This window comes from Mustela putorius, unplaced genomic scaffold (genome assembly GCF_011764305.1).
Source record: "Mustela putorius furo isolate JIRA1106 unplaced genomic scaffold, ASM1176430v1.1 tig00000281_pilon_pilon_pilon, whole genome shotgun sequence".
Taxonomy (NCBI): domain Eukaryota; kingdom Metazoa; phylum Chordata; class Mammalia; order Carnivora; family Mustelidae; genus Mustela; species Mustela putorius.
This window is the reverse complement of record NW_025421343.1, coordinates 31,195,962-31,206,624: the sequence shown is the minus strand read 5'-3', so window position 1 is coordinate 31,206,624 and position 10,663 is coordinate 31,195,962. Positions and strand designations below refer to the sequence as shown.

Here is a 10,663-nt window from a genome sequence, read left to right as displayed (position 1 = left end):
CAGCCAAGAAGTCAGGAGGCATCATGGGGCCTTAGATAACGGTGGATGTTCTAGCTGTAGAAGAAGAGCGCGGCTGTCGGCCGGAATTTACACAAAACCCAGCACCCCAGGCTGGGTGCCTCTCCGGTGGTGGAAGACCTCCTTGGTGCAAGGACCCGCTGAGAAGTGGAGTCGGGCGGTCTCCCCGGGCCCGGAGTACACGGCCACACACCATGTGTACCTTAGCTGGCCTGAGCACTTGACTGTTGCGGAGCCACTGGTGCTTTCAATCTGACTGTTCTTTGGCCTTTTCTGCTCTGGAAGAAGTAAGCAGTCCACGTGAGGAACTGGGAGGTGGGATTCTGTCGTGTCCTCGGGAGCAGGGTACAAGGTGTGGGAAGTCAGGACTGTGACGGAGCATACGGTCACTCCCCCAGGGTCACTCATCCCTGAGACTTGTTGCAGCCCTCCCATACCTAACCTCACCGTTGGCTGGAACAGAGTGTCCCCCAGAACTTTCCATATGGTCACTTTCATTCTGGTCCCCTCTGGCCCTCCGGGCAAGGCTGGGTCTCCGTTTCCTCAGTGTGTGGGAGAACCTTTGCACGGGTGCTTTTATTTTAGCAGAGCCCCTGCTGGCTCTTGAGGGCCTCTGCTCCCTGCTGGTCACAGTTGGGCCTAAGTTGTGCCCAGGAGCTGCTGTGGGAGGCGAGCCCTGCACAGGCACGGGGGCTTCTCCTCCACCTCCCACTTCCTTTTCGCTCTCACACAGCTGGAGTGATCCGCGCTGCACCTGCCCCTCACACCCAGCATGCACGACATGGAGGCGCGGGGCCTCGCGGGGCACAGCCCTCCCTCACACAAGCCTTCTCTCAGGGGTGGGAGAAAGGGAAGCGGCAGGGCCTGGGAGAGAGAAGGACGCAGTTGCCCGCACCCCCGGGTTCCCCGGACTGCTGGCTCACGAGGTTTCCATGTGACCCTCTCCGTGGGTGGCTACGGCCTGAGCCCAGCGGCTCTGCACCGGCCTCCGCGCAGCGGGCAGGGGTCTGCCGACGCGTGTGTGTTGCCGAGGGGTGGGGGGCGACGAGAGAGCCAGCTGTGGGGCCTCTCACTTCATTCCAGTCACTGCCCTTTATAAATATTTATAGCAGTTCTCCTACTAAAAATAACATCCTGGAGCCCAGGGAGCAGAAAAAAAAAATAAATGAAAATCACCGGGAATTGGGATTGATTATCATGTGCGCCGGAGCAGAATGGAAGCCTGCGCAGGGGAGAGGCGGCGCGAGCACGGCGCCCGGGGGTTCAGCGCTCCCTCTGGCGGTCACGGGTCAGCGCGCCCCGCCCGGCCGGCCGCGGGCTGTGCGGCGGAGAACCGACCGGCTGCCGCGGCCGGGGGAGGGAGCGTCCGGGGCTCTCTGTCTGCTCGGGGCTCTCTGCTCCCCCTTCCCGCCGCCCGCCGAGGCTGCAGAGCAGCGGCATCACCCGGAGCGGGCGGAAGCCTCACCAGTGCGAGAGAAAGGAAGGAGGCTATTTTTAGCGCTGTGGCCAGGGTGTGAATGTCTGTAAAACTGAGCAAGGCCTGAAGCTGTCTTTGCACGATACAGGGGAGAAAATCTGTCGGTTTTTAAAGGTCAAAGGTAGGGAGGAAACTTGGGCCCCCCACCCCGGGGAGCACCCCACGTGCCGGCAAGAACGCCACCAGGTCACACACACAGGAGATTCGTGTTGTTTCTTTTCTCTTTTCGACCTCCCGGAAAGTTCCTGCTGCAGAGATGAGCCCGGGCCCGAGCGGAGTGATGAAGATGCCGGTTCATGCAGGGCTGTGCACGGGGGAGGCCCACGGGCAGCGGGCGGCCCCTCCCACTTCCCACGGGCTCCGGGCTCCCTTCTCCCTGCCAGGCGGTGAGGTCTGGCAGCCTGCAAGCCTGGTCCAGGTGTGCAGCCCGAGGATGGACAGGAATGTGCCTCTGGGGGAGGGCCTCGCCTTCCTCGCGTCAACGCCAGCTTGCCGCATGCCCCCTGTGCAGGACAGACGCGCTGTTACTCATGGGCACCACGGAGGGCCTGAGAGCCAATGCGAACATCTGCTGGGGACAAGACAATGTCCTGCGGTGGGGCTGTTGGGATGCTTACCTTTCAGCTCCGGAGATTTCAAAGAACTGATAACACTCATGCCCCTGATTAGGGAAAGAGGTATTCTCTTTTCTGGGGTACCTGGAGTTTTTGCAGTCGTTGCCGAGGTCAAGGGGTCAGGAAATGTTTCCAGGAAACAAGAATTGGGTTCAAAGGACAAGGTTTGAAAGGTGGTGCTTTCTGGGGAAGAAGGATCGTGACTGAGGAAGGCACCGCGCTTGGAGAGGTGCCTGTGAACACTGGGCGGAAGGGAAGACGGCCTTAGCCTCCGGTGGGAGGAGAGCAGAACCTAAGGGTCTGGGAAACTGCCTCCTGGGTTTTGACGCTTTTCATCTGATTCTACTACCAGCGAGTTTCTCGTAACTCCTGACAGGGTCAGAGGGACAGCATCAGGGGATGCCGCTCTGCGTCTACTTCTTGGCCCCAAGCTCCCAGGCCGAGGGCCTGCATTTCCCCATCTGCGTGGAGAGGGTGGGCCAGATGGCTTGGATGTGCCTTTTACTTATCCCCAGTTCCTCTGTGCCCCAGGGAGAGGGGCTCTGGCAGGCTCCTGAGGGGCAAGTCAGCTCCTGACTCTCTCCTTGGCTGGGGCAGCCCAGGCCTGCTGTTGGGAAGGGCCTTGCCTGACTGTGCAGTGAGATTAGGTAGAGCCCTGCCCAAGCCCCGGAGGCCCTGGGCTTTCCAGGGCAGCGGGAGAATTTCTGCAGCTTGTGTGCCTCCCCTCCTAGCTCGCACAATCCCTGAGTCAGTGTGGGCTCAGAGGCAGCAGGCCCCACCGCGGGAGCAGAATAGAACCCCTCTAGGGCCTGGTGCCCACGGCGGGTTGGGGGGTGCGGGGCAGCGATCAGGAAAAGGCTGGGAGGGACTCCAGGGTGGGACTCCTCGGAAGGGCCCGGGGAAAGTTCCTTTTTCGGAATTGTGGGGCTGCTGCCCTGGCTCTTTGGCCTCCAAGATCTGTAATGGGGAAGGTGGCCTGACTCACACAGAAGTATAAGACGGGAGGGAAGGCAAGATTAACAAAAAGACGTCTCACGGCCAAACCAAGGACATCCTCGAAAGAACTCTTCCCCTGAACAGATTTGGTTGTCCAATTATTTTCATCCCTTCTTTCTAGTGAGCAGGCCCCAAAGCCACAATATCTCAGAACTGGGGGGAAAGAAGAGTTAAGGTCCTTAGATGGAAAGATGTGAAAGATGACTCCCTAAAGCAACGAGCACTGCCCCCTGGGGAGTCTGTGCTTGCATTAATCGTTTTAGGATGGAGGGTGCAGGTTGGCCAGCACTGCAGGGAGGGACTGGGGGGGTCGTTATGGAGGGAGGGGGATCCTGCAGGATGGAAATTCAGTCTGCGGTCAGGTACGTGGCAGCTCACAGCTCTGAGTGTCGGACCCCCAGGGTGCTGGCAGTGGTTTGGACCCGTGGAGAGAAGGGACAGTGGCCGTGGGCCATCAGGAGCAAGGTGGCAGAGGTCCCACGGCCTGTTTCAGCCAGCAGGTCTTGGTCCGCCAGCTACATCTAGCCCCGGGCACCACCAAGTCATGCCTGAGGCCCAGGCCAGGCCCAGTGGAGCGCAAAATGGGTTAGAGCCTGGGAAGGAGGCCAAGAGGGTCTGATGGCGGGGCTGCAGCCAAGGGGAAAGGTGCAGCTGGGCTCTTTAAAGGGAAAACTTAACTTGAATCTTCACCCTTTAGGGTGGCTCTGGCTTGGACGGTGTGACCAGGGCAAGGAGGGGCCGAAAGCATAAGTTGCAAAGGGAGAGGGACCGTGACGAGAGAAGAGAACATGGTACTCACCTGCGCTTCCTCTCTGGCTCAGCAACTCTGCTAACCTGTACAGCACGGACACAAACAACACAGAGAAGTCACACCTGGGGTCCCCTCACCAGCCCGTGTCTTCTCCCAGGGGACTGCACAGATCCAAGGGCTTTTGGACTCGCCTCTCCCCTCGCTGCCCCGGATGCTGACTTTTCCCAAGCAGGTATGGCAAAGTGCAGGGAGAGTCACGCTACCCACAGCCAGCAGCTGCTGCGAATATAAAACAGGCGTGGGGGCCATCTCTTGGGAGAAGGAGAACAATAGTACTAACATGGACATGAAGCCACCCTAAGTCTGGGGAGCGGTTATATCGGGGGGCATAGCCCATCCCTTGGTTCTGAAAGTGACGAAGGTGGGAAGGAATTAAATTTTGATATGGGCAGTATCTCCTGCCTGCAGGTATATCTGCTTGGGAATACTAAACCACTCCCGCTCACCCTGAAATCCTGAACACTGCCCGCACCCTCAAATGCCTGAGGAGTCACACAGGGCCACTGCCGTCAGACTACCAGATAGGCACCAGCACTCTCAGAGCATGCAAGCTGGATTTACAGCTCCCAACACCGTGGGTGGCAGGTTCTGGAGAGGCAATTCTGAAGGGCAGAGGAGCATAAGATGAGGCTCTGGAGGGGCTGAGATGAATTTTGGGCTCTGCCGTAATATGTTAGTCTGTTTCATCTATGTAGTCTTGGATACAAGTACTCGGCACTCCAGGTGTGCAGTGAGGGGCGGCAAAGTCAGAGGGGCACCCCAGGGGAGCAGAAACTTTCCCCAGGATGCAGCCAGACAGAGATCCAGGGGAGGGCAAAGAGGGGGCTGAGGCAAGGGTAAATGTGGTCAGGAAGTCCAGCTCGGTCACGAATTCTTCAAAAGTGCCCATTTGGTTCTTATGGTTTCTGCACTGAGCAGACTATGTCTGCCTGACAGGGTGCTGAGCAGGTTGTGTTGATGTGAGGTCAGCATGATTTCAACCCCGAAGCAGCAAACCACCGCTCTCTCTATGGCTGGTAGTTACTGTTCTCCGATGCCTTGGACACCAGTTGCCGCCATATTGGTCTACAGTAAGAGCAAATGCCCAGACCACAGCTGACGATCAGAAGGTCCATTCATAAAAACACTTGGGTTTACCCCTACCCACATACCCACTATGGTACAGCTACAAAAACATATCCTGGGACCTGTACAATGCCGAGAGTCAAACATTTGTTTAAAACCCTACCCATGTCTCACCCCGACTCTTAACACTCCCTCCGGACAGCACCTAAAGCCACAGAAACAGAAACTCAGGGGCTCTCACAGGTCTCACAGGGACAGACAGAAATGCTCATTTATGCACTGGAAGAGAGAGACGGAGAGACACGGAGAGCAGGAGGGAAAGAATGCTGGCAGGGAACACGGGTGCAGACAGAGGCCCCTGAGACCAGGAGGCGTCAGGTGAGGGAAGCCATGCCCGATCTTCATGTGCTGCAAAGAATGTAGGGAGGCTGAGAGGAAGCTATGGGAAAAGCTACGGGGAAAGAAGGGTGAAACGAAGAGAGGCCAACGCAGCAGCTGTTACGTCTTCAGCCGAGAACATTCCACATGAACGCCGGGATCTGGCTGGGTCGTGCGTGTATGCACGTGCGTGACCGGAGCACAAGCTGATGGAGTGTAAACTTAGCCCCGTGCATCTCCTCCCCTCTTTGCCTCTTGCACAACAACCCTCCTGCCTTCTTCCTGGTCCACTCGCAGCCCCGAAAGTCGGTCCTCTCTACCACGCCCTGTAGCCCTGCTACATATCTCCAGCATGGAGAGGAGCACCTCACTTCTGACATTTTGGTGGCCATGCCAAATGGTCATTCTCCTCAATCCCTCGCAGTTACTGTCCACGGCCTCGCAGGCCTCGCTCTGACTCACTAGACAACCACGGCACCTGGACTAGGTCTCTCCTCCCCTCCCAGGCTCCTCCTCCAGGCTCCGAGTCCTGATGGGGCTCGGCTCTCTTACCCACGACAGCCCCCGCGGGCAGCGGTGCTACAGACCCTCATCCCCACGTGTTCTCCTTTCCCATCACAGCTGCTTGGCTTGCAGCTCCCACTCAACTTCTTCCCACCCTTCCTTACGACTTTCCTGACCTGCCTAGTCTACCTGCCTCTCAGAAGAAAGCATGGGCGCTGGCATCAGCCGCCCGGGCAGAATCCTGGCTCTGCCCCCTACTCCTGTGCAGGTTCCTATAACACCCAGAGACCTGTCTCGAATCTTTCCTCATGGGCGATGAATTCAGACCGAAGGAGTGAGCTCAGAGCAGAGCATCCAGCCGGGGCGGGGGGAGTGGGCACACCTTCCCCAGCCCAGCCTCCTCTGGGCGGCTCCCACTCTCTCCAGGACAAAGCACTCCAGCACATCACCTGGCTTCTTTCCCTGTATTTGTTCATCTGATGATACCCTGTGCTTTGTGCCAGGCACCATTCTGGGCACTGGGGATACATCCTGAACAAGAGAGACCAAAATCTCCACCGTGTGGAGCTTACATTTTGGAGGAGTCCAGAAACAGACATTAATACTGGACAGATACAAGAGCTAGCTCTCAAACGTTCTGTGTTCAGCATATCACAGACACATGAAGATGAAGAGTACGTAGTGTGGCGTCAGAAAGACCCAGTTCAAAGAGCCTATTTTCTCACTTGTAAAATCGGGACATCATTATGTATCTCTGAGGGTTGTTAAGTATTAATTAGATAATACACGGACATCATTTAGCACAGCTCTTTGTACATAACAAGTTATTAAGCACGTTTTATGCACAATAAAACTAGGAAGGCACTACTCTTCTCTACTGATACCTTTCTTTATTGCTTTTAATTCTTCCGTTGAGGTCACAAAACCATTTAGCTATTCTGCCCACAATAATCTCTTCCTTTTCAGAAACCCTTCTCCTGTTTGTAATCACACACTCAGAGTTTGATGATTAACTTTTCCTGCCACTTCATTTTATCTCTTATTTATTTTGCATATCTCTGTCTTGCCTCCCTAACTATATTATAAACTCCTGGAGGCAAAGGGTCATGTCGTGTGCTTTCCTGGTATCTACTTCCTATGTCCAAACCCTCCATCATAGTGTTAGGAATCAGGAGGCTTTTGTGGATCGCCTGACGCCAGCCACCACCTCCTTGATGGTCAGTTGGGAAAAGCAGGCCGAAGGCCCTGTGGGGGCCTGGAAGCTTTGGGGAAACGGGCAGCAGGAAGAAAAGCAGAAACAGAAGGGGGGAGCGTTCCCTCAGGAGCGATGTAGCTCTGCCGCCCACTCCAGCTAGGGGTCCTGCGAGCTGCCTTTACCTCTGTCCTTCCCATTCTGCTGCTTCTCTTTTTCTTCCTCTGCACCTTCCTCTGCTGTGAAAACAAGTACAAGGCGGCCAGTGACCCTTCAGCACAGCACAAGCATAGGAGGAGGGTGAAGGGAATGACTTAGCAGGCTTGGGAAGAAGCCCTAGCTCAAGGCTCGGGGTCACAGGCCTCCAAGGGTGCAGACATGCACCTGGCCTGCCCCGTGCGCGGCGCACATGCTGGCGCTCTTCACCCACGAGCTCCGAGCCCCCGGGGCAGGGCAGGCTGAGAGGTCACCCGTCCTGCTGCGGGCTCTGTGGCTGGCTTCCCTGGTGACTGGGGTGGGGGTCTCTGCCTTTTCTCCATGCCTGCTTTCCCGAAGGTGACCACACCTACTAGGGATACACCTAACATGTTGTATCCCGGTTCAAGAAAGCAACTGTCAGAGTACATTAGTCAGGAGTAAGTAGTTTAACACCAGCTTCTGTTAAGAGAAGATAACCAAAAACCAGAAGTTTTAGCTGACAACAAACTTAGAGTGACTGGACAGCAAAGTGGCTGTATGGAAAGAGCTAATGCCCTCTCAGGTTGCTTTCCCAGGGCCCTTGCTCAGGGAGGTCACAGGTCACTGTGCTCCACAGGGAGCTGGTCCCCCGTCATAGCAAGAAGTATGCTCAGCTCTGGGAACTCATTTTGAATTGGGGCCTTGATGCTCTTGGTCACATCCTAACGTGGGCAAGAAAATGATGAAGTGAAAAGCACGTCACATTAAGAATGGCTGAAGGAACAGCAAACAGTCACCTGTAAGAGGAGATGGCTTGGGGACAGCCATGCTTCCTGTCATCAAATACTGGAAAGCCTAAATTAACAGGAACGGGAGGGCCTAAACTTACTCTGCATAGCTTCAGACAATGGGATGAGGACAAACTGCTTACAGAAAGGCAAAGCTTGGCTCCCTGATAAGGAAGAACTTCACAGTGATGAGAGCGGGTCATGAGTGAGCTCGCTGGAAATATTCCGAGGACTTTTATATTGGGCAGCTAGCTGATTAAATGACTTCTAGAATCTTTTCCAACCCTAAGATTCTATTACTTATGAAAATAGTTTTAAAAAGATAAGGAGGAGAAGCTTTGGTTATAAATAGTATGTGCACATGGTACGGAAAATATTTAAAGACAATCTGAGTATCTCACCTCATCCTAACACAACCCCCAACAGTGAGAGTAAACATGCGTGGGCGCTGGGCGGGCCCCTTCCAGTCACCCAGAAACTGAGAGCCTCACACGTGAGGGGCATCTAGCTCTGCAGTTTGTGCGGATACAGTGTCACGTGCAGACTGAGTCCACACCTACCTGTGGACTTCAGGGCTTGAGAGAGCAGAGCGTCAGTGAAAGGGGCCCTCGTGGGGCTGCGAACCTGACCTCCGGTCCTGTGTGGGCAGAAGGGCACTGTGGCAGCGAGAGCACAGCTGTGTGTCCTCTGCACCTGAGTTCTAGGACTGGCCTTTGCCCCTTCAAGATGCACAACTTCAGGCAATTGGTTTTCTGATAATCACTCACTGTCTTTCCAAAGAGGACTTGACAACGTGATCTCTAAGGTACTTTCTGAAAACATCACAGAACTGTGTTAAAACGATCCTTTCCTGCCACGAGAGACTGCCTATAACCTTTTACATTTTTGTGGGTGCTGTGTGTTTGATGGTGTCCAGTTATCTCTCCTCCTAGTGTGATGGGTTCATGAGCTACTGATCTTGGCCAAATCTAGTAAGTGTTCAGGAGGCACAGTATGATTAACTTCCACAGCCTGAAATTCCTTCTAAAAGTTGGATTTCTGGCACCTGTGGGAAACTATATTATGGAAGGGACTTTCTAATCACCTGTGAAGTCATCTCGAAGGCAGTCACCTCTTCTACTTGTGTGTTTGTGGGGAGGGCGGTGCTTCTGACAAGGACTGAGAAATGGAAGGGGCGCCTGGGTGGCTTAGTCATTGAGTATCTACCTTCCGCTCAGGTCATGATCCCAGACTCCTGGGATGGAGCCCTGTACCAGGCTTCCTGCTCGGCAGGAAGTCTGCTTCTCCCTCTCCCCCTGCTTGTGTTCCTTCTCTTGCTGTCCCTCTCTGCCAAATAAATAAATCTAAAAAAAAAAAAAAAAAAAAGGATTGAGAAATGGTACCAGAACAGAGACAGCATCCCCTTCACACTCCCTGCAAGGTAGAACCAGCATCTTATCTTAACTGCCTTGGAAAAACCAACCCAGGCCATGCACTTACTCTCTTCTAAGTGGAAATCAGCAGGTGTGAGGGGGAACCACGGGCCAGCCATAGGTATATGCTTCCTCCTTCAAAGGTCTGAGGACATACCCGAGGCTTCCCCGCCCTCAGAGCGGGGACTGATGATTTCAGTGGTTGTGTTTGAACAGCCCATGGAAAACCTGCTTTACATTTTTATTTAATAGCCTTGTTAAGCGACTCCAAGGTATTTAAAGGCACTATATTAGCTGAAAAGAAATAACAGAGGGCCATGGGTATACTCAGGGAGGGAACCTGTCTGTCTAATAGGGAACATGGGAATCTGACCACTGTAAACAAATTAGTAAACATCTGGCAATTACAAAGCTAAGGGAGTCATGGGGATTCTTGACAATATGACGATAGGAGAACTGCCTTTTATGATTTCTCTTTTTCCTGGGTTTTACATAAAGGGAAAAATACGGTGAGGGTCTCCGGACAGTCACTGGAAGAGCTAAGCGCAGGAGGGGCGAGGAAGGAGCCGCACGGACCACCGAACAGAGGGCGAAGAGCGACAGACGCAAGTGACAGCTTCAGTGAGACCAGAGCCTAGTCACCGACAAAGGAGAGAAGAGGGTTTCAAGATCAAGTCAAATGGGAGAGAGCAGAAAGGCAGCTGGAGAACGTCCAGAAGCTTTTGTGGCCGATTCGGTCCGGTCATCCAGGGAAGCTTCCGCGTGAGGCTGCGAACAGCACTGGGGAAAGAGCGGCTGTGGCCGGCGCGCGGAGTGGGGGTCGCGGGTCGAGGGTCGTGGGGGGTGGGGTGGGGGGGCTGGGCCGCGCTCGTGCTACAGGGCGGAGCCTGCAGAGAAACAGACCGTGAGCGTGTGCGTGACCGCGAGCGGGGCAGGCGCGGTCCGCGGGAGGCGTCGGGGCGCCCCTGGAAGGCGGAAAGACCGAGCGGTGAGCGCAAGCGGAGCGGCTGCCGGCGAACGTTCGAGCACGCGGGTGCAAGTGAGGAGGGCGCGGGGAGGCGAGGGGGCGCGGGAGGCCGGGCGGGAGCTCTGGGCTTCACCTGAGTGGAGCTCCTTCACCAGGGACGACATGGTGTTGGTGATGGAGTCCGCGGCCACCAGCAGGTCATTGCGGAGGTTTCTCCTCGTACCTGAGGGCAGTCAGAGCAGACGGCGGGGCCGCGTGAGGCCC

General features: G+C 55.2%; 1 protein-coding gene across 11 annotated transcripts in view; it reads right to left on the bottom strand.

Annotated features, from left to right (window-relative positions):
* Positions 1-1,693: 1,693 nt before the first annotated feature.
* The window catches only part of DTNB (dystrobrevin beta), a 235,954-nt gene continuing 226,984 nt past the window's right edge, over positions 1,694-10,663 (bottom strand). For 6 of the 11 annotated variants that reach the window (XM_013052982.2, XM_013052985.2, XM_004745944.3 and 3 more), the window contains 4 exons: positions 10,533-10,622; positions 7,241-7,294; positions 3,905-3,939; positions 1,694-1,998 (listed from right to left, as the gene is read on the bottom strand). In XM_013052982.2, coding sequence (XP_012908436.1) covers positions 3,935-3,939; positions 7,241-7,294; positions 10,533-10,622 — 149 coding nt within the window. In that variant the 3' untranslated portion in view covers positions 1,694-1,998; positions 3,905-3,934. The remainder of the gene's footprint in view (positions 1,999-3,904; positions 3,940-7,240; positions 7,295-10,532; positions 10,623-10,663) is intronic. The other 5 variants (XM_045079298.1, XM_045079297.1, XM_045079299.1 and 2 more) reach the window with 3 other exon arrangements.